General features: G+C 55.8%; 2 protein-coding genes across 3 annotated transcripts; one reads left to right on the top strand and one right to left on the bottom strand.

The window, feature by feature from the left end:
• Positions 1–204: 204 nt before the first annotated feature.
• Positions 205–12,451, bottom strand: LOC138689188 (uncharacterized). Of its 2 annotated transcripts, none has more exons than XR_011328040.1 (2): positions 12,317–12,451; positions 205–831 (listed from the first exon to the last, which is right to left on the bottom strand). XR_011328040.1 is itself a non-coding variant. In XM_069802943.1 (2 exons), the coding sequence occupies exon 1, from the start codon at positions 3,136–3,138 to the stop codon at positions 2,221–2,223; it is 918 nt and encodes a 305-aa protein (XP_069659044.1). In that variant the 5' UTR covers positions 3,139–3,888; the 3' UTR covers positions 205–831; positions 1,721–2,220. The 2 variants fall into 2 exon arrangements, 1 of the variants encoding a protein (XP_069659044.1); XM_069802943.1 differs by lacking the exon at positions 12,317–12,451 and adding an exon at positions 1,721–3,888.
• RIMS3 (regulating synaptic membrane exocytosis 3) lies at positions 12,268–25,018 on the top strand. Its single transcript, XM_069802944.1, has 6 exons — positions 12,268–12,537; positions 13,997–14,138; positions 14,268–14,380; positions 16,074–16,175; positions 16,300–16,439; positions 16,662–25,018. Exons 1-6 carry the CDS (start codon positions 12,318–12,320, stop codon positions 16,872–16,874), a joined length of 930 nt encoding a protein of 309 aa, XP_069659045.1. The 5' UTR covers positions 12,268–12,317; the 3' UTR covers positions 16,875–25,018.
• Positions 25,019–25,159: the final 141 nt, after the last annotated feature.

Genomic DNA, 25,159 nt, shown 5'->3' with positions numbered 1-25,159 from the left:
CCCACCCCCCCACCTGTATCTCTGGACGGGGACTAGCACCTGCGTGGGGCAGCATTATTCTGGAGAAGCCTCTGCAAAACATGTTGGATTTACCCAGTCCCAGCATAAACCATCCTCTCCCCATAAGCCTTCATGAGGTGCAGCCCTCTCCCTCCCCAAATGCCCAGCCCCAGAGCCCCCAGGGCAGCCTCAGTCCCCCGGCATTTCTGCCCCCTTCTTTTGTGTTTTCTGTTGCCCGTTACGTCCACCTCTTGCCAGGATGAGCAGCAGCCACGCTGCAGGCAGGTGCCTGCCTTGCAGAGGCAGGGTAAAGGCAGCACATGGCACCCAGGGAGTCTGCAGAATCCCGGGGTCACCCTTGCAGGACACCATGGTGCCTAAGACGGCAGAGCTTGCAAAGACTCTTCCATGCTTTCCGTTAACCCATGGCCAGCACGCTCATCCTTGTGCCACATGCTGCCAATAGCCCCTGCAGTACTGTAAAGCCAAGTCTCATGAATCCTCTTACGTGGGCTTTACCAGAGTAATCGCATTAAACCATCCCCTTTTTGCCGGCACAAAACCAAAACATAAAGGAGAAGGTGGTGAGGAGCCGACAAACCGGAGAGCTGAGCTCCTTAGCGAATTAAGAGACATTAGAGATGGGAGAGCCCTGATGGGATCCCAGCGCAAGACCAAGTCTGGGGCTTTTGTCCATCCTGCTCCGGGTAAGTGCTTCCCGGGGGATCGGCTGCAGGGGCTGTCGGTGCTGCACACCCCCGGTCTCGAGCATGTGGGAACAAGCCACCGAGTCCCTCCCGGCGGGAGGTCAGTGAGGGATCCTGGAGCAACCTGCCAAGGGAAGCAGAAAAGGTCAGAAAGTTTCCTACCAGTCGAACTGAAAACTTTGTCATTATTATTTTATTATTGCCATGAAACTTCATGTTTTATCATCGAAATGTGGCAGTTGGAAAAAAAAAGTTAAAGGAGAGGCTTTTCACCGTCAAGGCACGTGTTTTCACTATCTCTTCCCCCCAAAACAATATGTTCCCAGGACTGACACTTTCCCCACAAAGCTGGAAGTTTGCTTTGATGAGATAGCCTTCCCTACCGAGATATTTTCAGCTAGTTTTTCTAAATATTACTCATAAAGGCCCCCTCCAGACAACCTCTCTCCCTCCCCGAGTTTGTTTATATGCTTTGAATTCTGTTAGGAAACCATCTCCCTATTTCAGCGATGTTTTATCCAAGTTTCCATATTTAGTTCTTTCAGCTATTCCTGCTCCTTAACCAGCTTTCCCGTGCACAACGCTGGGACCCACCGCATCCCAGCTCTCGCCGCTGTCCCCTTCCCTTCCAGCAGCTGCCGCAGGGGGAATTTTCCCCCCATCCTCCCTGTACCGATGGATGCCCGTTGAACACCGTACTCACCAACCCACCCCGGGGGCCACGGTCCCAAATCACCCCCGAGGCCCTGACCCCAATATGGGGAACCTGGCAAAGGCTTTTCCCACGAGGGCCAGGTGGTTTCCTGCAGCCCGGGATGCTGGTGGCAGCCCCGGGACCCCTGACATGGGGAGGATGGGGAGCCCACCCACTGGGAAATCCAAGCCTGGCATTATTTTAGGGAGGGACAGAGTTAAAGTCGGTGAAGGAGGGTTTCCTCCTGGCACGTGGCCCCATGTCAGCCGTGGTGCGCAGCCTGCAGAGGCAACGCAGGGAAAGCACTGGAGGAATTTACCATGAGTAAAAAGAGACGCTGCTTGGAGAGAAATTAGTGTTTGTATTCAGGGAGCCAAGGTGAGTCCAAGGGCAGCACAGGAACCAGGGCTGCCTCTCCGTTCAAACTTTCTCCTTTGGGAGGAACCAGGGCACAAGAAGTGCCTCATTGATCCCCGCCCTCCACGCTCACACTCCGGTGGCAGCCGAAAGGGATCAGAGCCAAGAGGTCTAGGAGTTCCTGAAGAAGCAGGTACTGGAGCTGCCCAGGCAGAGCAGGGACCGGCTGGCAGCACTTCAGGTCTGGCTGGAGGCTCCCACGGTCCTGTGGGCATCCCTTGGGGTCTGGCTGACGGGTGTGGGGTCTGGCTGCTGACTCCTGAGGTCCAGCTGGTGACTTCTGGGGTCTGGGTGATAGTAGTGCGGTCTGGCCAGTAGCTGTTGGGGTCCAGCTGGTGGGAGAAGGGTCAGGTTGGCAGCTCTTGGAGTTCAACTGATGGGTGTAGGGTCTGGCTGGTGGCTCTAGGGGTCTCTGGTTGATGGATGTAGGGTCCGGCTGGTGGTTCTTGGGCTCTTGTAGCATCTGGCTGATGACTCTGGGGGTCCAGCTGATGGGTGTAGGGTCCAGCTGGTGGCTCTAGGGGTCTCTGGTTGATGGATGTAGGGTCCGGCTGGTGGTTCTTGGGCTCTTGTAGCATCTGGCTGATGACTCTGGGGGTCCAGCTGATGGGTGTAGGGTCCAGCCGGAGGCTCTTGGGGTCCGCCTGGCAGGTGTAGGGTGCAACCAGCAGCCCTTAGCATCCGACTGACGGGTGTAGGGTCCGGCCGGTGGCTTTTGGGGTCCAGCTGGCAGCTCTCGGCGGGCAGCTGCTGGGAGCGGGACGCAGCCGCCAGCTTTCGGGGGTTCGGACCCTCGAGGGGGGGGACACGCCGGCCCCTCTCGGCGGCAGCCCGGGCCGTCGGGGCCGGGGCCGGGCCCGGGGCTCCCCCGCCCGCCGCTCCCAGCAGCCCGCCGGGGCCGAGGGGAGGAGCGGGAACGGGCGGCGGCGGCGGCAGCGGCGGCGGTGAGTGCCCGCGGTGGCGGCGACGCGGGGTGGGGTTGAGCGCTCCCGGGCAACCGGGGCGGCGACCGCCTCGGTCCCCGTGGCTACCGGCGGGGAACGGGGCAGCACCTGCCTCGGAGCATCCCCGGCAGGCGGTTTTGGGGGGGGGGGGGAAGGCGGGTAGTGGTTTTGGGGGATGCCCGTCGTAGATGCGGTACCGGGGAGGAGCGGGATGGGTTCTCCGGCAGCCCCCGGGGGTGAGAAAGGAGAGGTCCCGACCCCCGGTGGGACAACCCCGGTGCTCCCCCCCGCACCCCACGGCTGCCGACGAGTTGCGCCTGGCATCCCTAAAACGTACCCCAGGCTCCGAGCCGAGACGTGAGCACCCCGAAAACATCGCTGCACCGAAAGCATGGGGGCTGCGACCGGGTTCCCCCCCAGTCCCCAAGGGCTCCCCGGCTGGGCGCTACCGGGGCCGGTTTACCGGAGCCCTTCTCGGCTCCAGGCGGCGGGCAGTATTTCCCAGACAGCGGGTCGGGAACAGGAGCGCTTTTCCCGTGCCATCCATCATCCCCGCTGAAAGCCCGTTGACGTCAACCCTGTCCCGTGCACACTGGTCCCCATCGGGAAAACGGGCATAGGGACTGGCGAAAGTGGGGTGTCCTGCCTGGGGAGGGCTTGCTTCGGGGCCTTATCCTCGCACCGAGCAGCCCACGTAACACGGGTGCTCATCTCTCCCCAGCGTCTCCAGCCGGTGCTTTGTACATCGATTTGACTCTGTTCGATCCAGAGAGCCCATTCTGCCCTCCATGGCGTTTTGGGCAGGTGCTGTGGCCAGTTCTGTAGGAAAGTCCATTAAAGAACTAGTGAGGAAGAGTGAAATGATGCCCCAGGATGGGAAGAGGCCCCTGTGCTGCTCCCTGCTTACTAAAACTGGGGTTACAGTAAGTGGGGAGAAGCCCGAGGGCAGCACGGGCATCGCTTACCCCTCGGAGCAGGGGAGTACCAAAACGGGTATGGGCCTGGCCAGCCACTGCGTCTGCTGAGCTACTGCGGAGCGATGGCTGCTCTGCACCTCGAAATGGTCCCCAGAGCCAGGGCCACCGCCTGGGTGCTCCCACTGAGCTGCAGAATTGTCCCCGCGGGAGATGGTGGCCATGCCGGGCTGTGCAATGGCCAGTGCCCGCTCCTGGGGGTCCGGGAAGCATAGCGAGGGGTCTTTTGAGGCGGAGCAAACAATTAGCCCTGGGCTGAATTGCATCACTTGGCATCCTGTGGGGCTGCGTTGTTTATTTCATTAGTGTGCTGAGAGCAGGAGCCTGTGGATCCCCTCGGGCCAGCGGCGTGGGGATGGGCTTTGCTGCCAGGTACAGCAGCCCTGGGTTGTCCCTCCGGTGCAGGACGAGGGGCCACCTGCCCAAACCAGCCCTGGCACAGCCAGCTGCATCGCACGGCCCCTTTGCCGAGCAGCGGAGTGGCTGCTCCCGCACCTCTCACCTCCAAGCCCAGTTTAGATGCGTGCCCGTTTCTTTCTACATCAACACCTCTTGGAAGCCAGCCCTTCTGCTGTGCTTACGCATCTCTCCCGAAGAGCGGTGTACCTTCTCTGATATCCCTTTCTGAGGGCAAACTCCTGCCGCCTCCCACGTCCCAGCGCTCCTCTCCGCTGCACAGCACTCCCAGGCTCTTGCTTCGTCCCCGTTTCAGCCCCGTCCTTGCAGCGCTGGTCGCAATAGCCTCTGTGGGACATGGACAGAGGATGAGATCACAGCATCTTGGTCTGCCCCTTGCTTGGCCCCTTGCACCCCAAGTCAGGGGGCAAACCCAGCTTCCCCTGCACACCCCAGGTCCATCCTCCTGCAGCTTCTGCTGCCCCTTGAGCTCAGCCGAGTCCGCCTGTGAGGATCGGGCCCCCCATGGGCTCACGCCTGCTCTTGCTGCAGCACAGCCCGACGGGAAGCGTCACATTGATGCAAGATGCAGTTTAAGGTTATGAAAATGCCTAATTTTCCTGCTTATTAAAACCCAAGCCGTGTGGTACCATCTCCTTGCATCCATTTCAATGCACTTAAAATGTTTTGTCACAGCATCTCAAATAGCAGGGAAACAGGCTCATTTAGTAATTATTTTAAAGTGATTTAGCGCAGGATTGACAGCCCTGCTGACACGTCATGCTTGCTGCCTGCTGGGTTCAGGGGCTCCCCGCCTGCCCCGGGATGCTGTGTCAGACCATGGACGGATCACGGTGGGAGCCTCCGCGGGCTCCTCATCCTTCCCACAGACAAAGAGACTCCCAGAGCTGGAGGTCTCTCAGCCTGCAAATAGTGAATTGCACCTATTTTTAGTTGTTGGGTGGTGGAGCGATGTGAGAGCATTTGGCCTTCGCTTCGGGCACGCTCATGCATCACCCCTCTCCCCAGCCAAGGCACACGTGAGCTCCGGTGAGCAGCACCTCGCTGGGAGCAGCCGCCCCGGTGCCCCATCGGCCCGTCCTCCTGCTCTGCTGGGAATGTGGGTGCCGGCCCAGGAGAGCTGCCCAGGCTTCTCTCACCAGGTTGGGCGCAGACCGTGGCAAAGCGATGAGTGTTTGACGCAGGCAGTGCCAGGCTCCCACCGTCTCTTGGCATCGCTCCGGCTCCCAGAAGTCTTCCTACGGCAAGCAAGTTTTCTGCTGATCCCTGAAGAAGCTTTGCTATAATAGTGCAGTCTTAGCATTTAAAAAGCAACTTTTTCTGCAAACAGCCTGCCTTACCCCCTCCCTCCCGCTGGGCTCTGGAGGAAGCTCAGACCTGCGGGCTGGATGCAGCTGGGCAGGGTGGATCGGACCCGGTCAGACAGGGTCTGGGCTGCTGGCACCAAGCTGTCACGGGGCCATGTTCACCGTCCTGCCGCTGGACACAGAGCTGGGGGGACCATGGGGTGTGTGGGTGGGTTTGGTCACTCATCCTGGAGCTGTGGGGCCGGCGGCTTGGTCCTGGGGAGCCCAACACAGGGCTGTGGCATTGGGCACCTCTGCTGCAGACTAGCTTAAGTGACCAGGGGCAGAATATGGTCAGTACTTGGGTTTGAACCCAAGTGGACTTCAGAGCCCTTGGCCCATGTGGGATACAGAGTCCCTGAAAGGCAAAACGATATTTGCTAATACAGAAAGGGGAGTGAAAGGGGGGGCTGTTGGGTGCTGGCCGCCAGTGGAAGGAAATCAGATGTTCTCTGCAAGAACAGGAGCGCTGGTAGGAGCAGCAGAAAGCCAGAGCTGATAGCAGTCCTTCCCCTGGAGGAAGCAGCTCCATGAAATATTGATGGGATTCACACACAGCAGACGAGTGGTGTGAGCTGCATTGCAGAGCTCGGAGCCGTGCAGCCGGGAAGGCAGCGGCTGCTGGGTAACGGGAAAAGCTCCTTTCCACAGCCCCTCCGTGCCGGTGGAAACTGGTACCAGCCCCAGCCCTGTCGCGGTGGTGCGAGCCCTCAGTGCCAGAGCACCAGGTGAGGGTTTGGGGTCTGAGCACAGGTGATCCCATCCCAGACCCATCTCACAGGCCACTAAAGGCTCTGGGCTGGTTTCTTACGTCCCCGCTGCCTCCCCATGGAAGTGGCCCAGTTTTCGGGGCCGCATGGTTGCGGCATCACGCTACCCAAGGCGGCTGCTGGCACCGTCCGTGGGCCTGGTCATGCGTGTCTCCAGCGAGGTCCTGCTCCCTCCCAAGCTGCCCATCATGGCCAAAACCAGCACCAGGGTGCAGCCAACACAGAGGCACTGAGCTCTGCCCTGCAGGAGCTTGGTCCAGGCAGCATTTCTGCGGGATGAGACCGGACCGTCAGGGATGCCCCGGTGCTTGCCGCAGTGCCGTGAGCCCTCTTTCGCTGGGTAGCTAACCCAACTGGCTGGGCTCAGCGGGAGCTGGCCGTCCCCCAGCCGCAGCCCCGCCGGGTGGCTTTTGCTCCTCTGATTCTTTTATGTTGCCTGGGAAACAACAGGATTCAGCACAGATCTGATTTAACCGAGCGGCAGACGTCATGCAGGGACATGGGGGAAAGGGACGGTGTGGTCAGGGCACCAGCCCTGGGCTCCTGGCATCTCAAGAGGGGGCTTAGCCCAAGGTCAGGCCACCAGGCAGGTGCAGACATGGGTGCCCCCAGCTCCCACACCTGTACACCCACCCATTGAAAGACAGCCATGAGGTGGGTGTGGGAAGATGCTGTGTTCCTGCCTGTCCCTCCCGGAGATACTCAGTTCCCTGTCCCGGTGCTCCCAGACGGATCCAGTCTGCCAGGAGCATCACTTCTGCTGGAGCTGCGGCACCAGGCTGGCTGGAGACGTGGAGATGGATATGTGCTTTGTGAATGGGGATGGCAAGTAAATTACCACGGCCGAGGTGCGGACACAGCCAGGACTGAGGAAGATGCACGCTCCAGCATGGGACAGTCGGTTCTTCTGTGTCATCGCTGCACTGGAGACCCACACACAGGGCTGCAGCTCCAATTATCTCTTGCTCTGGGTCCCAGCGGTGCTCCCCATCCGTCCCCGTGCACAGGAAAGGCACGGCAGCGCAGAGGAGACTGCTCAGAGCAGAAAGGCTGTTCAGACCTGACCTGCTCCCAGGCTTGAGGAATACCATCCCACTGCTTATCCCAGAAGAGATGCGATGCATTGCTTGGGTCACTGGAAGAGCTGGTCTCCATGAAGCCATCTCTCGGCCCTTGGGGACATCCCCAGGCCACAGCATTGGCCGCTGTTACCACCATCCCATCGGCAGGTCTGTGCAGAGGACCGAGCTCTTCACCCACACTACGACCACCAGCACTTCCCATCCTGGTGGAAAGCCTCTGGCTGCTGCAGACAGACCAGGCTGCACGGTCGCCTTCTCGGCGAAGCACACTGACACAAGCAGGTCCTGGTGCTGCTCCGCCATCCCTCCCAGAGAGCAGCTCCGATGTTTTGTCCTCCTGCTCCCAGCCAAGCGCAGGCAGCTGCCTTTTGGAGAATCATCTGGACTGGAACAACCCAGCAGGAGCATGACCTGGGGTTTGCCCCATGGACCTCCTCCTCTTCATCCTCCCAGGCGCAGGCTTGCTAAACCTCGCTCGCGCAACAGTCAGGCCTTTTTCCAGGAGCACGGGCAGGGGCTGGCATGGGCTGGAGCACCTTTGGGCAGGAGCTGCTCCCACAGGATCCCCGAGCACAGCCCCGGCTTCGCCCCATCCCATTTTCTCCCTTCTAAGCTCCACTTTTCCTACAAATGGAGTGCATTTGGACCCATCCTTTAATTTCAAGGTTTCTGTTTCCTGTGGAGGTTGTGCAGGAGGATTAATGCCATGCCTGCAGCAAGTTTCAGCCAGAATATAACTTTTGTAACCTGCCTGAGCAATGAGATGCTTAACTCCAGTAGCTGGAGTTACTTGCAAGTTCTCAGCTCGTCTGCACTGAATTATACCTCTTGCTGGGCAATTAAATTTATATGGGCAACTGCCTATCAAACCTGAAGTAATTAATTAGAATTAAGTACTTTTAGGGGAAATAAGCCCCTGCCTTACTTCCTAATGCAAGGAGGAGCACGTGCTTGTGAGCTGTGCTGGTGTGGCTCGCCCCAGTGCATTGTGCCATGCTCAGGACTGGCAGGGCCTTGTAGCGGCAGCTCTAGCAAGCTTTTCTATCCCCAAAAGTGCTGATTTTAGGGCCTACCTGCTCCAGACGTCAGCAATATTTCAGTGCTCTCTCTCTCCAGGCTGGAGGCAGCCCCAGGGTGGAGGGGGCCGGGGGCTGCAGGGGCAGCCCAGAGGTAAGAGGACCTGCTGCCCCACTGCCAGAGCTTTCCAACTCCCTCTCTCCCTGGGGACACCCACTTTGAGGGAGCAGATGGCCCCCAAAATCCCTCTGCCTCCTTCCCTAGCAAGGCAGCATCCCAGCCAGCCCCACCACGCTCATTTATCACTTCCCTCCTCCTCCTCCTCCTCCTCCTCCTCCCCCTCCCCACCTACCATCAGATGCCCTTCCCCACCTGTGTGGGGGCACCTGCTGGGCTCTTCCCTCCTTCCCCAGAGCTTTTGCCAAAGCACCCAATTTTCCCCATCAATATTTTGCCCCTCGTTTCTATTTCAGTTGGATATTTGGGGCCAGGGCACCCTCACAGCCCCGGGGTTGTTCCTTGCCACATGCAGCCCCTGACACCGTCCAGTCACTGGGATGCACCAGCAGTGGGGCTGTACAGCCCCATCCGCTCCCTGGGGTCGCCTGCAACCCCCCCACCCTCTGTGCTGCCTTGCTCCCCACTTTTCCCAGCTCTGTCATCCCCCAGCAAGTCCATGACACTCAGCTGGGGGGACTCAGCGGGGTTGTAGGGCACCCAAAACCTGGCACAGGGGTGCCCCCCCCCCACCCCACTGAGGCGCATCCCACCCCGCTGGACCGCTCTGCCCCTGCTTGGGGCTGGGAGGAGAACTGGGTCAGCGATGTAACCATGGAGATGCTGAAGGAGATGCTGAAGCAGCTCCAGCACAGCCCCGCTCTCCAGAACCCTTTAAAGATTAACCAGACCCGTCACCCTCCGTCTCCAGCCGGGGATGGGGCTGGGGGGCTGAGCCTCCTCGGCGGGGAGAACTGCCCAGTCCTCCTCCACCTGCGCAGGGCGGTAAGATGCCTCCGTCTCCTTTTTTCCTTTGGGGTACCAGTGCGGGGAGGGCAGGGCTCGGCCCAGGCAGCCTCGCAAAAATGCAACCGGGAACCCGTTTTCCAGCCGGTGATGCTTGTCTGCGCGTTGTGCATCGGCGTCGGGCGCTGGCTGCGTGTCCGCCAAGCAGCGGAGCAGCCGGGGGGGGATGCTACAGCCATGACACCTCTCCCGGTTGCTCAGTCGGTGCCCGGTGGCTCCGGGCATCTATCCCAGCCCATGGGGGAACCGGGACTGGCTGGCCGGAGAACTTCTCGGTGCTCGCGGTGGTGGTCGTCGTTTCCCGCAAGGAGGGTGCGTGGCGGCGGTAAGCGCTGGTGGGGGCTGCGGGTGCTGCCCCCCACCCCGGGCGGCTCGGGGATGTGTTTCCATTGCAGGGAAGGAAGGGGCTTTCATGCGATCATGCTGGAGCGTCGCGGTCGTTTGCTCTGCGAATCCCGGTGTTTTGCAATGTAGAGAATAAATAAAATATGGGGGGGGGGGCGGGGTGTGAAGGAAAACCTGGTGCCATTCCCTGAATCCCCCACCCGCTGCTGGGGAACGGGAGCTGGGGGCAGAGGCAGCATCAGGGCTGCCTGTGCCAGGCGAGGATGCTGTCGCGGTGCTGAGGCCAGCTCGGCAGTGGGACCCACGGACTCCAGTGCTCGGGCATGGTCTCCGGCTCAGCTTGTCTCAGCAGCGAGCACTGGGCACCTCCGCGATCTCCCTGTCCGGCACCCGCTCTCCACAGAGGCCAGAAGCAGATTGTGAAAAGAGATAACGGGTAAAATTAAGGGCAGAGTAAAGAAAATCCTTCCTTTGGGCTGAGGAGCGTGTGCTCTGCTTCCTTTGCGGTGGATTATCCTTGTGTGTGTTGCATTGGAAATGATACCATTAGCGCTGCGCTCTCCTGATCTAATTTGCTTCCACCAGAGCCCGGTGCTCTCCTGGCAGCTGAAGCGCCGAGCGGGGAAAACAGCAGCAGGAGCCTTTTGTGTTTTCCTGACCATACAAATAACAGGGCTCGGTTGTGCCACAGCTTTTCTCGCCCGTAACGCCACGTGGAGAGGCCTGAGCTGGGCACTGTGCCCGGCTGAGCCCTCGTGGAAAGGGATGCGCACTTGTTTAGGCACAGCCTAACATCAGGTTTGCAGGTGGGGAAACTGAGGCACGAGGAAGGGAAGCGGAGTGCGACAGAGGGTGCCCTGGGGAAGTGGTCGGGATCCATTCCTCGCGGCAGGCGCTTCCTAAGAGAAACCCCAGCCCTTGCGAGCAGCCGCAACAGGTTTGGAGCCCGGAGGGCTCCTGGAGAGCGGCGGGTGGCATCGGAAGATGTTCATCCCAAAGGTCCCAAAGGTAGTGGCTCAGCCCCGACCCCTCCTCGAGCAGATGCTGAGTGTAGGGCAAAGCTGCTGGCTGCTCTCGCCCATCTCGGCTTCCCGTCGGCACACGGCCGCTCCAGGCTGGCTCCAGGCTGCGGAGCTGGTGCCGACGGCTTCATCCGAGGCGCTTGAGCCCTCGTGCAAGCGTCTGTTGAGCAGCGAGGGCAGAAAATCCCACACGTGTACGTGAGGGGAAGCATGTGCTACGGTCCTGGCACATCCCAAATCTTGCCAAATGCAAGCAGCCATGCCGGGGTCCCGCTCAGCAACGAGCACCGCTGGGTGTGAGAAGCGGAGGGTGAAAGCGGTGGGTCACTGCGCTCGCCTGCGGGAGCCTGGGCAGAGCAGGGGAGGAAAACATCAGCCAGAAGGGAAACGTGGAACAGCGGCTGCTCTCTGGGAGCTCATTAATGATATTAATGACTAATTGCCCACTTGCCCTTGTTTGCATCCCTTCTGTAATTGATAAATCCGCGAGTTCAGCGGCGCTGGAGCTGAGCCCGCGTCTCCCATCAGGTCTCAGCCCAACTGTGCCCCTGCGAAGCTCCTTCCCCTGATGGCAAGAGGCAGCAGAAGCCCCCCGCCTTGCCCCGCGCCCCCGTTCCCAGCCATAAGTTATTCTCTGCGCTTGCAGCCGTCTCTCTTTCTTGAAAGAGAAATATTTTTCCAGGCGCTGCCTCCATCCATTATCATAAAGTGGCTTCACTTGGCCTGGAGTTAATAATTCACCTTTCCTTGGAAGATGGATGCTCCCATCCCACTGGAGTTTAAATATTCATGGGGAAGGGAAGGCAGGAACCACGCGGGAGGTTTGGCAGCCTCGGTTGCAGCCTCTGCCGCCAGCAAACAGCCCGGCACCCTCAGCGGATTTGGGGGGCCCCTCCAGGCACTGTCTGCTGCCAGGGCTTCACTGTGGACCCCAACAGCAGCCTGGTGGGGTTTGCTGGGCAGGGGCTGGATCCGGCCCCCGTGGCAGGCAGCCATCTCGGGGTGGAGCAGAGGCATGCCCGGAGCAGCACGTAGGGATGCTGCAGCCGCAGTTCGGAGAAGACGACGTGTGGGAGGAACTTTGCCGGTTGCAATTTTGGACACCCGCAGCGGGGGTGGATGGGGCTGTCCCCGAGCATCAGGGTCCCCTCCTGCTCCCAAGCCAGGCGGGTTGGTGACGCACCGAGCCCTCTGCCCACCGGTGGGTCGCTCCGGGATGGCAGGGGTTGCCTGGGTCCCACGGGGTGCTGGGGCAGGGCTGGTGGGTCCACCCCATAACCCGGCTGCATGGGGACGGGGGGGTCCTGCACCCCTTCCCTTGCCGCACCCTGCCCCGATGGGTGGGAAAAAATGGTCCCGATGGGTTGTGCCACCTGAATTTCATGGTGCTTTGGGGGACTGTCCATCCCCACGGGGCTGCTCCGGGTGTGACAGCAGTGACGTGGCCAGTACCACCACCCAGCGTTAGTGGCCTTGACACATCCCCTGGCTTCCTCCCCCCCCCAACAGCTGATCCCACCCAGCAGAACCGGGTCCGGCGAGCGCGCGAGCGGCTGACCATGTTCAACGGGGATGCCAGCTCCTCGGCGGCCAGGAATGTCGTCCGCAGCTCCAGCATCAGCGGCGAGATGTACAACATCGAGAAGAGCGCGCGGGGCAGCGCCGACTCCGTCACCGTCACCGCCAGCAAGAAGAGGCGCTCCAGCCTGGGTGCCAAGATGGTGGCCATTGTGGGATTGTCCCAGTGGAGCAAGAGCACGCTGCAGCTCAACCAGACCGGTGAGCTGCCGCAGACCCCCCCCCAACAGCGCTGCCAGCCCCCCCCAGCTCGGCCTTTTGCTTTTAGGAGAAGTGCATGCTCCTGGCTGCCCAAAGCAATGCTCTAGCTGCTTGTGTCTGATGAGGACACCTAAAAATGCCAGTTATAAATGCCCCCCCCCGGCACACCGGTACTTCTCCAGGTGCCAAGAATCATTTGCAAACCTGAGATGGGGACGTTGCCGGAGCTTGGCCTGCATGGGGGGTCTAGGCTCAGTGTGCCCCCACCAGTAATGGCGAGTCCTGACTGCAGGCAGGGAGGGAAGGAGGGAACTCGAAGAAAGGACTTGTCAAACAGTCTGGCTCTGGGAAATATTTAAATGCTTAAAATAGCTTTTTAAAGGGCGGGGGAAGCAAAAAGCTCATTCTTAGTGCAGGCTTTTTCTCTAGTTATTGCTTTTTTATTCCGGTTCTTGTTGGCATTTTGTGATTCGGGAGATGTTCTATAAAGAGAGGAGTTAATTTGGAGCCCTCCAGCCCTGCACATCCAAGGTGTTTCTGAAGGGGTATAATTATCCCCAAAAGCTAAGCAAAAAGTGCCGGAGCCAGGCAGAACCGCACCTGGGGACGGCAGGACCGGGACCCTCCTGGCTGCCAGTGCCTGGGGGAGCAGCGCCCGCTCCAGGGGGGCTGCCAGGATCAGGCAAAGGCTTCCACAGGGGCAGCCCCGAATTAGCAGGACAAACCTGACTCGCCCAGGACCAGCCGTGGCGCAGTGCCGGCACACACGTTCTAACATGGCAGGAGCAGGGCTGCTGGCGATGCCAGGCCTGCCGGCGATGCCGGGGATGGATGCTTGTGCCACACTCCTCCTCCTGCCATCTGCCACCGCCTGGGACACATGGCGGTGGGGATGGTGTAACTGCGTGGACAGACAGAGAACATCAGCCAGCGTCAGGGCTGTGCCCACTTGCGGCACTGGGGGTACCCGTCCCCCGTGGCACAGGGACATCGGCACACGTCGATGGGGCGCTGGGGATTTTGGAGGCCGGGAGGTGGGCTGGGATGGTGTCAGCACGTGTGAGCTGAGCGTGGCAGGTCTCAGCACGTGGGGGAGATAGCTGAGGTGCAGGTGGGGCTCTCAGCCATGCAAAGGCACGATGGCGTTGGTGCTGAGCAAGGTCTGCAGGGAGACAGGGCTGGGACATGGTGGGGGGGGCACAGGCGGTCCACAGCTCTCCAGCACGGTGTGCATGGCACCGGGACACATGACCATGCGGGGTCCTGCAGGATTTCATCCCCAGGGAAAGGTTGAATAAATCACAATGAATAACATACCGAAGGAAGGCAGGGAGCAGCGCGTGGGGAGGCTCTGGCCGTGCACAGCACCCGGTTCTTCCATCTGGTTTGACGCCCGTCCCGCAGGAGGGTCTGGGGGCAGCGAGCGCTTCCCGGGCTCACCCCCTGTCTCGGCTTCCAGAGGGTGGTCCCAAAAAGCTGCGCAGCAACATCCGGAGGAGCACGGAGACCGGCATCGCGGTGGAGATGAGGACCAGGGTCACCCGGCAAGGCAGCCGGGAGTCCACCGATGGCAGCACCAACAGCAACAGCTCCGATGGCACGTAAGGCACTGCGGGGGGATGGGAGCCGGGGCTGGGCACCCCTCCCTGTGCTCTCGGTGGGGGGAAAAAACCCTCGCTTGAGACCCGGCAGCCCGACGCTCCGCAAAAGCCCTTTGCTCTCCTCGGCAGGTTCATCTTCCCCACGACCCGGCTGGGCGCCGAGAGCCAGTTCAGCGATTTCCTCGACGGGCTGGGGCCAGGCCAGCTGGTGGGGCGGCAGACGCTGGCCACCCCGCCTATGGGTGAGTGCCGGCCGAGGTGGGGGTCCCTGCCCAGGGATGGGGGTACCGTCTCCAGCCCCGCAAAGCAAGGGCTGTGTCTCGCCCGGTGCGGGGCTGGGCAGGGCAAAAGGATGCTCCAGCAAGAGGGAAGGGGCTGCAGTGCTGGGGGGGGGGGGGGAAAGCGGCCGCACGCTCTGGTTCTGGGGGTCGGGCTCGATTCCGGCAGCATCCCTTGCTGCCGAGCACGTGCCGGGTGGGTGCATGGCTTGCAAATGCTCTGGCCTTCCCCTGCTGCTCCCGCCGTTGGCTCTGCAAGGGGAGGGAATGTCCCGTGGAGGGCTCAGGGCAGGATACGTGCCGGGGAAAGCAGCAGCTCTGCTTTTTCCTGAGGCCTCTTCTGCCCCTCTGCTGTGCATCAGCTCCTCCTCCGAGCATCCCACTGCAGAGGGGACCCAACCAAACAGCGTTTTGTTCCATTTTTCCTTTTTAAATCCAAAATGGCTACAGAAAGTCACACCCTAAGTCTGAACTTCCAGCCAGCAGCAGCGTGTCCCCGGCTGCTCCCAGGGCACACCAAGGCGTCTGCCCCGTGTCCTGCTGAGGGGCTGGAGCTGCTGGGAATGGGGAGAGCTGCCCCGGGGGGGCCACAGGAACCAGGGTCCCCCGTCCCGACTCCCAGTCCCCCCCAGCACAGGCCATCACTGGTCCTGCTGGCCCATAAACCCCCGTGGGAGAGAAGGGAAGGGAAAGGGGGCGGTTGGACCCCGCTGGGTTTGCCCACCTTCCCGGGGAAGGGACAACATCGGCTTCCCTTGGGATGAGGTCCCGCAGCGCCCGCAGCATGCCGAATCCCTACGGCTCCTGCCGTTCCCCCGGCTCGTTCCTCTGCTGCCGGCTGGTTCCTCGCTCAGCCCCCGGTGCTGGCCCCGAGTTGCTGTTGAAATGCCAAGTGTGTTTTGAGAACATCCAGGTTCATCTCGCTCCTATTAAACCCCACTGGGACGTCAGCTCGCCCCTTCCCTGTCCCCACTCCCTTCCTGGGGCCACAAGGCAGCGAGCGACAGGGACCCACCGGCCAAGGGACGTACGTACGTACGAGCAGGACAGCGTAAGTGGGAGAACAACTTCGCACCAAGCTCAAGAGGTGCCCGGCCGCGTTTTTTTCCCGCAGATGCTGCTCCGCAGGGAGCGGGGTAGGACCCTGGTGAAGTGCCCTGGGGAGCTGGGGACTGGCGGCTTCTGGGGTGCTCAGCCACCGACCCCTCCTGCCCCAGCCTCTCCTGCCCTTGCCGAGGTCTCGCGGTTAATCCCAGCCCCTTTTCCCATCACAAGGGAAAAAAAATCGCCCTGCAAGGCTGCCGTGGGATGGAGCTGGCAGGGAGGGTGGGGAGGAGGGGGCTCTCGCCCGGTTCTCTCTCCGCTACTCAAATCCAAGCATCTTCACATCAGCTCGGCTTTGTCCTTCCTCCAAATTCACAATAAATCACACACCCGGTGGCAGGATGCTCGGTGTGCTTGAGCGCTGGGTGCTGAGGATGGGGGAGCAGGCAGCGATGGGGGGGGTGAAGGGGCTGCCAGCCCTGGAGACGACTTCTCCCACCTGCTTTTTGGCAGCACCAAAAGGGAGAGCTGGCAAGGACGCAGGGCTGCGTCCATCCCCGGTGGGAGATGGCCATCGGGGAGGGTGCTGAGCACGTCTCGTCCCTCCGCCTAGGCGATGTCCACGTTGGCATGGCTGACCGGAACGGGCAGCTGGAGGTGGAGGTGATCCAGGCGAGGGGACTTATCCCGAAGATGGGCTCCAAGTCCATCCCTGGTAGGTGGCTGGGGAGGGAACGGGTCGGGGATGGGGAGGGGGGGGTGATGGAGAAGGGCGCTGTGCCAGGACCATCACAGGAGCCTGCTCCGAATCACTGTTTCTCACCCGTTTTCCAATGCAGCCACCTACGTGAAAGTTTACTTGTTGGAGAACGGCGTCTGCCTCGCCAAGAAGAAGACCAAGGTGGTGAAGAAAACCTGTGACCCATCATACCAGCAGCCTCTGCTCTTCGAGGAGAGCCCCCAGGGCAAAGTCCTGCAGGTGATGTACTCCCCCCGAGATACTTGGGGACAGGGAGGGATTAGGGGAGCAAGGACACGGCATAGAAACCCAGCGTCCTCACTGCTGTCCTTCAGACTGCAGCCTCCCTACCCCAATCGCGGCAGGTCCTTTCTGGCCGGGCACACCGAGTTTGCTGAGTTTTCCCCAAAACTCCCAGCTGGTGAGCGGGGCAGCTCCCCTGACACCTCCTCTGCCCCACAGGTGATCGTCTGGGGAGATTACGGGCGCATGGACCACAAGTGCTTCATGGGGATGGCCCAGATCATCTTGGAGGAGCTCGATCTCTCCAGCGCGGTCGCGGGTTGGTACAAACTCTTCCCCACCTCCTCGCTGGCCGATTCCAGCATCGGACCTCTGACGCGCCGTCTCTCCCAGTCCTCCCTGGAGAGTTCCACCAGCCCCTCTTGCCCGTAGGTGGCAGGTTGGTGGGAGAGGCCGGGAGGGGAAAGGAGACGTCCTGACCTACCAAAACTGTTAGTGGATAGCTGTAAATATCCTGTCCTATTTTTTTTTTTTTTTTTTTTTTTTTTAATCTCCTTCCTGAAACAAACCTGCTCTCGACACGCTCCTCCCCGAGCACGCATCCTGGTGCGCAGAGGGGGACGTTGGAGAGGGAGCGAGGGCTGTGTGTTTTGAGGCAGGGGGAAGGAGAAGCGAAAAAAAAAAACCTCACCCCCCCCCCCCGCCGTGAGGCAGACCGGGGGCTGCGACTGCCGACCGATCCCGAGACTGTTACCGCACCTCGTCCTGGCACCCCGTCAGAAAGGAATCAAAGCGACGTGTTTCTCTCCTGACCACCCAGCGAGAGCATCTCGGTCTGATTCATTCAGCGCCGCTGCAAGCAGCATGTTGACGAGGTTTTTTTTTTTTCCTTCGATTTCATTTCCTTGCCTCTGAGGAAAAGGTAGCTTTTCAAAGAAAAAAAACTCAGAAAAAAAATCCAACTCAGCACTATTTTTTTTTTTTTTCCAAGGAATGTAGCATCTTCTATTATGTAGCTTGCCACGTGCTAACAACACACTCACTCTGCAATATCTAAGAGACTCCGGATTGACCGGAAACATCTGCCAGTCACTTCCCGTTTGTTCGTTTTCTGACACAAATCCTGCGACACTGAGCAAGCACTTCTGGTGGCCATTTTTCTTTTTTTTTTTCAAAATTTTTTTTTTTTTGGTAGCATGTAGCCTGTGACCAGTGACATTGCCAAAGCAAGAAAGAACAGAAAAAGGTGCACTCACCTCACCGAAGCATACGCTGGTCTTGTCCTCGTGTTTCACCACCAACCGTGGTCTTGTACGGCCAAAGCAAGACCCAAAATATAAACTCTGTGATGCCTCACGTGAAAATTCGAGTCAGGAGAAGGTGACTTGGCGGAGCAGGAGTACCGTGATGTTGGTCGATCGTCTGCCTCCCAGCCCCTTCCTCCCGCGAGGGCCAGCTTGAGGTCTGGGATGCTCTCCTCGGGTCTGGGATGCTCTCCTGGATACTTGAATTTCAAGTAGGAGCAGAGGGTTCGCCAGACCCCGCGGCAGGACACACCTTTCTCTAACTCTCGACTTGTTGGTACGCTACAGGGGAACATCTCAACAGCATCTTCTGCTGATCTGGAATTAGGGTGACTGAGAGGTTACGAACAAAGGACTAGATGCTTTGAATTTATTATCAGGATGAGTGTTTTGGGTTTTTTGTTTGTATGTTTTGTTTGTCTGTTTTTAAAGCAGCATTTTTGGTTCCCCCCGAGGGACCAGTTCTTGTAGCAAAACCGAGAATTACGGAAGCTTTTTTTGAAGGTGCCTAATGAAATTTGCTGAAAATACTCAGGGGAGACACCACTAGAAACTCTGGTTTCTTCATAAAATATACTTAACACAATGACTGTCCTGAAGGATCAGTTTCCAAAAGAGAGAAAAAAAAACCAACACACCAAAAGATGAGCAGTCTTGAGACTGGAAGAAGACAAAAGGTTAATGGGGAATTTTTGCTGACCAGATGGCTCTGACCTTCAGTCTTTAACACAAATCAACCCACAGCACAGTTGGGATTTTTTACAATTATTTATTGGCAAAGCAGAGAATTTCACAATGCACAGAGCACAACAAAACCAACCTGTGGTTCTCCTGGTGATGCCAGAAACGATGAACCAGCTCGAACCTGTTGCCACAACGGAACAAAACCAAACCTGAAGGAAAAGACTGTTGCGATGAAGCTGCCCCCTCCACAAACCCAAAACCGGGGGTCAGCAATACTCCACTGTTCAGCGCCTGGTTTACCCGACACCACCATGATTTTAGTGACATTGTGTCAAGGAATTTCAGCTGCTGTCATGGACTTGGGATCTGTACCAAATCAAAATCACTATAGACCTCCAAGAAGAGAATAGTCTGGACGCTGCTGACCAAGGGTGGAGAGGGCTTTGCTTCAGGACCCCAATGCCCACCTTGTAAAGGATTAAATCCTCATCTCCTAGAGGGGTAAGTGCTTGTTCGAGCAATACGCAGTGATTTCTGAGCTTGTGCTGAATGGTGATGCATAGGGCCATGGGATGCACTAACAGTTTCAAGCGGATTGAGGAAGCAAACTCGGTGCCCTGACTACTGAAACAGGAATAAACAATGGTTTGAACATGATGTTCCTTCCAGAGCACGAAGCAGTTATATGAGGTCAACGATGCCTGGATGAGGCTAAACTTTCTCTGCCCTGGCGTGCTGGATTTTTGAATATACGTGAGGGAAGGCATCTTAAGAGGAAAAGCTTTCTGCTCCTTCAAGCTAACATTACTTTTGCTTTACCAACTCTATTTTAATGGAAAAATGAAAAATCTGCCTGTGGTGGGACAATGACCATGTCCAGGGGGAAATGGAATAGCAGTGTGGGCAGAGCAGGGAGCTCTGCAGGTATTTTCTGCTTACTGGTGTGGAGACAGCATCCCCCCCCCTTACCCCTTCCAGCGCAGAGCTCGCTGGCTGTAAATTTCTCCAGCGAGTTGCAGAGCTTTATTGCTCCCTCTCTCCGCAAGCAACATAACGCTTTTCTTGAGACAGAGAACAGAAGCGGATGAAGAGCAGCAGGAACGCTGGGACAGCCAGACACGCACCCACAGCAGCAGATGCCTGAGGTCTAGCAAAAGGCTCATTGGTTCTGCACCAGTTGAAAAACCTGCCCTTCCTGGCATGTGGAAAAAATCCAGAGAAAAGAACTATCATCTGGAATGCACACCTGGATACTCCAGGGAACAGGGAAAACCCAAATACTTTGGCTTATTTTTTATCATTGATGGACTGAGGATGCGTTGGAGGGTAACAGCACAGCTAACATCAGAACAAACTGCACCCCAGTTCTTCAGTGGTGTATTCTCGTTTGCTGTAACGCGATGGGTTTGTGGGAACGATTCCTCCTGCTCATTGAGAGATCGGCAAGGTGGAGCCACCATGCCGGTGACTTCAAATGATTGTCACTTACTCACTAAACTGAAATCCATCAAGACCTTAGCTTCTTCACTTTCAGCACCACGTGTCCAGTCCCCCCAGGGAACTGGTACTCGCTTTTCTGGGGGAGCATCTGGGTCAGGACCCACCTTACACTTGTGTGGAAAAACCAGAACGGGAGAAGAGACCGAAGTATGCCACGTTTACATTGCAACATCAGCTCTTCTTAGTTCTGAATGCATGAGACCATGTGTCAGATGTTTTCCCTCCTCGAACAACACGAACAAAAAAGCCAAGACACCCAGTTGCTTTCTACATGTGACATACCGGAAAAACCACAAGCTTCTGGACTCCAGGTTTTTTTCTGGGGGAATGTTTCATTGCAAAAGGCTTTTTTTTTTTTTTTTTTTTTAAATGTACTATATGATTTGCAAAAGGTGGCTGCACTGACTAGGTACTATGCATTAGGTTATTTCCTCTCTTCCCTCCACCTTCCATTGTGAAAGGAAATTCAAACCATTTGACTTTTCAGATATTTTCCCCTAGAAAGAATAATTAATATTAAACTGAATCAGCTTTGCAGCCCATTTTATACCCAGCACCCCCAGCAGTAAGTGAGGAGCAAGTTCTGAGACACAGAAGACCTTACTATAGCACAGCCGACAGTAGATGCTGGTGTCAGAATCAAGGCACCCTACTTGAGTAACAAGGATGGATTTTGCCAAAATAGCCTTGAAATGATACTTAAACATCCCCTAAACGCTAGTAAAACAAGACACAGCCATGCAGCAAAGCACAGAAAACATGACATGATTTCATGCCCAGGCCTAAGTTATCCCTGGGTTTTCTACAAGCCTGGGAAAGGTTTTATTTGCCAAAGTTGAGTGAAAATTTTCTAGGGCACCAGAAGGTGGGCCAGGCTTCTGGGCTCAATCAGAAATTAACTCCTGTTTCATCAATGTGGTAGCATGTTGAAAACATGGGGAGAAGATGCTTAGATGTAGTTTTCCTGAAATCAAGTGAGATACAGAACAATTACCTGGCCAGCAATCAGAAAACTAAACCTATTAAGTGGCTTTGGAAAATGCCACAGAGCGACTGAGATGGTGGGAAGTATTCCCTCCACAGCCACCTTTTCCAGCTCTTAAAACCGTTTCTCTAGAAACAGTTACAGATGTAGCTCTTGATTGCAAATACGAGACCAGAAATTCCCACAGGAGTGGGATCAGGATTCCCTTTGCTGAGAGGGAATTGCTTCTGTTCACCGTCTTACACGACTGCTCTAGCAGCGATGAGACTTGGAAAAGTCAAGCCTGTATTTGTACGTGTTTGCGCACATCAGTGCACGTGAAAGGAATTAGTACATTTAAATACCTTCGCTTGTTTAAGTGGGCTTGCAAATACTCAGCAGCAGTGAGTACAATTTAAGGGTCTTTACTGATATAAGACCATTTATAAAAACATCACCGGTGATGTTTTTTCAGGCATAAAGAGTCCACCTCCTATTTTCTTCCAGTTGACTCAGACACTTCTTCCCAGATTGATGTGAAACGCTTGGACAATGCACATCCGTAAACTTCCTAAAGGGTGTGCATTTGGTTACTGATTTGGAAAATAACTGCATTTTAAAGGTCAAGAAACAGTGTTCAGGCACCGTTCTTCTTGATGGCTGAATTCAAAGTCTGAATGTGCTTTGCATCACAGATGGAAAAAGATATTAAGAGCTCTCTCTGCTTTCCTTTGGGTTTTCATGCCTCCAGACAGATCTGTAAAATTACCTTCAGTAAAAACAAGGTTTGCATCCTGTGATGTGCCAAAGGCATGACGGCCCGCTCCAATGTTTCTCTAGCAAAGCTGTTTCAACTGGAAGTCTGCCTTCTACTTCATGTTCACAAGCATAGAACTAACACCCCAACCCTTGGCTGGTTGTTAGAGGTGCAAGCGTTATGTTTATGAGCTAAAAAGAAGGTTGAAAGGCTGCAGAAAAACTTCCTATGGAAAAAGAAGTGTCTGCAATAAGCATGGTTGGCATTGGTGGGGTAAAGATGTGCTACGTGTAACACAGCTGAAGTTATACAAAACAGACTCAGTGACCAGATGTGACAATAACACTCACCCAAACTGAGCTGGTCCGTATTTGGGGAAGATTTAGGTTTTAAAAGTAGACTTGGAAAAATGTACAGTAAAGGGCCTAAGTGTTTGTCTTGCTGTCTGAATAACCGCCACACTGTTTAACCCTGATCATCTGCCTCCGGCGCAGACACCAGAACGGAGCACAGTAGCATCTAGGAATCCAGGAGAAAGCAGCTTGGTTTAGCAGCTGCCACCAAGACCCAAGAGCTGGTGTGACCACTGTGCCTGTCTGGAGCTCCGATTATTGGTATACCTCATTTCCCCCCCCCACCCTTTTTCTCTTTTTTTTTTTTTTAAGAACCAGAGGTTAGTGCACTCTACCACATTCAGGTTATTTTTTGTTGTAACTGTGCAATGGAGAGCAATTATATGGGGTGTGCATTTACCACCTGCTCCCATGCTGGCTCCTGCGAGCCCAACCTCCGCTTCGTTTAGCACTTGCACTATTGATTGCCGAGCTAAAGGGCAAGGGAAGCAAGAGGCCAGAGTGCTTCTCTGGAAGGAGGGATGATTCGGCTGGACAGTAGGTACCCCCTTTCATCTCTCCTGTTAAAAAGCATGTAGATAAACGGGGCTCCAAAGGCTGCCCCCCTTAGCCCGACACAGGGGGGTGTTTGCAGTCCTGCTCCCCCAACAGTCCTCCCCTCCCACAAAGGGCTGGCAAGGAGGCGAGCATCTCTGATGCGCCAAGCTGAGGACAGTGCTGCTGCTCTTGGAGGGGCACTAAACCCTCACTAAAGCATTTGCCTGTAGTGCAGATGGAGAGGGAGCCTCAGAAGCAGGCAGAAAGGGTGTCCCTCCAGCAGGAGGACAGGTATTGAACATTGATCTGATTTCCTAACAGGGTCGCCGTCTGTATGTATCTGCTAGATCCCAGCACTCGCTAAAAAAAGGGAACTTTGTCCTAACACTTGCAGTGAGAACCGTGAAGCAATGCTTGATGTCAGAGGGCCTCGGGACGGAGCAGCACTCCCCTCCTTGTACCCAACTAGCCAGGGACCCTGGCAGCGGATGCCTCTTGAATGTTAGCACTTTGAAGTTGGTGGCCTTGTTTTCTTAAAAGGGCTTGATCTTTTCATGCAGTTAAAACTAAATAATCTTCCCCATCATGTTGTCCTACTCCCCACCTCAAAATTAAGCTATGAACAAGCACCTGGACCATTTAAGATATTATCCAGGCCTCAAGAATCTGTCATTAATCTCGGAAGTTTATACCTCAAATGTAAAAACATACACATCTGTCTTAGCAACAACACTTGGTAAAGTAGCAGCTCCAAGTCTGAATAGAAGTTTGTCCTTGAATTTGATTACTAACAGCACCAGGAAGAAAAAAACCGAAACCAAGCACACAGAGAAAAGCACCAATGAGTTTTTTAGAAGCATCCAAACTGAAGCATTCATCCTATCAAAAAATTCAGAATTTATATTCCCAAACAAGACACGTGAGGGATTTTACCTATACCTTACAAATCTTTAAACACAGCCTATGCCTTTTAAATTGCATTAGACCCCTAAAAAGTACGAGGGGGCATAAAAGGGTCCAAGATCATTAAAGGTAGGAGGCAATGAGAGATGCACCCAGAACAACTCAAGCCAGCCAGTCTTTTCTAACCATAGCCCTTCTTCTCCAGGAAGCTGCTTCAGAAGGCTAAAACGAGTATCTTGACAGGGGTGCATCATACGAAAGCGATACAACCAAGCAAGGACACAGAAATCTATGCTACTTCACATTTTCCATCCTAAAGTCCCCAACAAGTTGCATTGAAAAGAATTACCTAAACCAAGAGAGTCCCATTAGATTGGGAAGTTGTCAGAACTCCATTAGCCACAAGTTAATTGCTACTATGAGCTTAGCCTTCAGTCTCTAATGAAAAAGGTAGCAGACATCTCACCACAAGTGGCACACGTCAACCTTAACATCCTTCTGTGTGCATCCATTACCTAAGGGAGAGTTAGGTGCAGAACTCATACAGGACTGACGAACTCACCCTGGGTAGCTTTGTACTTTTGGAAGCCAGGATGTGATCACATTAGTGAACCAACTTGGCTGCCCTCACTAGCCCACTCGTATTTTGTGATAAACTTTGCTTTGATGACAGATTCATAAGTTTAACAACTCCACCTTAAAACAAATGCCGCAGAGGGGTGAACGAGGGGGTCCTTTAAGCCCCAGTTCCACGTTCAAGACAAGGGGATGGGCTTGTGATGGATGCTTGAGAATGGTAATAGATTTAAAAAAAGCAAATGGCAATTTTATACCTGTGTTATGTAATGTTTTATATGTGTGTGGTATTTCTTAATGTAAAACTCTTGTATTTTTGTGGTTTATATGCAGCAGGACTGATGGCTGTGAGGGTGCACGCTATTTTGTAAAATATTCTTAGCCAGTTTTCCCAAGGAGGAAAAAACTGAAGTATTCACATTTTCATTGGCTTGTACCTGCATGTACAGTATTGGGGCAGCAAGTGAAGATGATTAAAGCCAGCTTGAAAACTTTTTTCTGCGCTTGAGTTGAGCTTCTCAAAACATCCAGCCCAAAATGAAAAAAAGCCAACCCTCCCCCACCACCAAACCAGATATGCTGGGGAGGAGGGGAAGAGGAAGAAACCCTCTTTTTTCTGAGAAGAGCAGGTTTTGACTTGAGGAAAAAAAAATACCATAATTAATATGCAAGCAGAGTACCATCAACTCAAGGCTCATACAATTAGCTGAGCTCTCTCCCCTGCAGCTGCACATAGCCACCCACAAGCCTAAGGAAAACTGGCCTTCATATCTGTTCTTTAGACAACTCCTAAATGCCCCAGCCTGTTACCACTTTTTGTAAAAGCTTGTAAATTTACCCTTTGGGTAGGCCTTGGTCAGGTTTCATTGAACATTAGTGTAAAGCTGCAGTCCTAATAATTTAAGTTCTCCCTGCAGCCACAGCTGCAGGAATGCTGCGTTTACCCACACCCCTAAGCTGTGAGTCTCTCTTGTATATAAAAGTGTCAACTGACCTGATTCTGCCTCACTGAGCCTGGTTCTTTGTGTGCCGATAGTCCTTAGCTTTCAGGCAAACGCTATTCTCACCTGACATTTGGGACACAGCCCTGCACCAAAGCAGATGGAGTTGGTCTGATTTGGATGAAAGGCTCCAAATCC

This window comes from Haliaeetus albicilla, chromosome 16 (assembly GCF_947461875.1).
Source record: "Haliaeetus albicilla chromosome 16, bHalAlb1.1, whole genome shotgun sequence".
Classification (NCBI taxonomy): Eukaryota; Metazoa; Chordata; class Aves; order Accipitriformes; family Accipitridae; genus Haliaeetus; species Haliaeetus albicilla.
Note: the sequence above shows the minus strand (reverse complement) of the source record. Positions and strands in the feature narration are given on the sequence as shown.

Excerpts from the sequence above, each read along its gene's own strand:
- RIMS3 (XM_069802944.1), top strand. The coding sequence starts at position 12,318 with ATGTTCAACGGGGATGCCAGCTCCTCGGCGGCCAGGAATGTCGTCCGC. Across the intron at positions 14,139-14,267 it reads AGCAACAGCTCCGATGGCAC|GTTCATCTTCCCCACGACCC; the intron begins GTAAGGCACTGC and ends TCTCCTCGGCAG. Across the intron at positions 14,381-16,073 it reads GCTGGCCACCCCGCCTATGG|GCGATGTCCACGTTGGCATG; the intron begins GTGAGTGCCGGC and ends CCCTCCGCCTAG.
- LOC138689188 (XM_069802943.1), bottom strand. The coding sequence starts at position 3,138 with ATGTTTTCGGGGTGCTCACGTCTCGGCTCGGAGCCTGGGGTACGTTTT.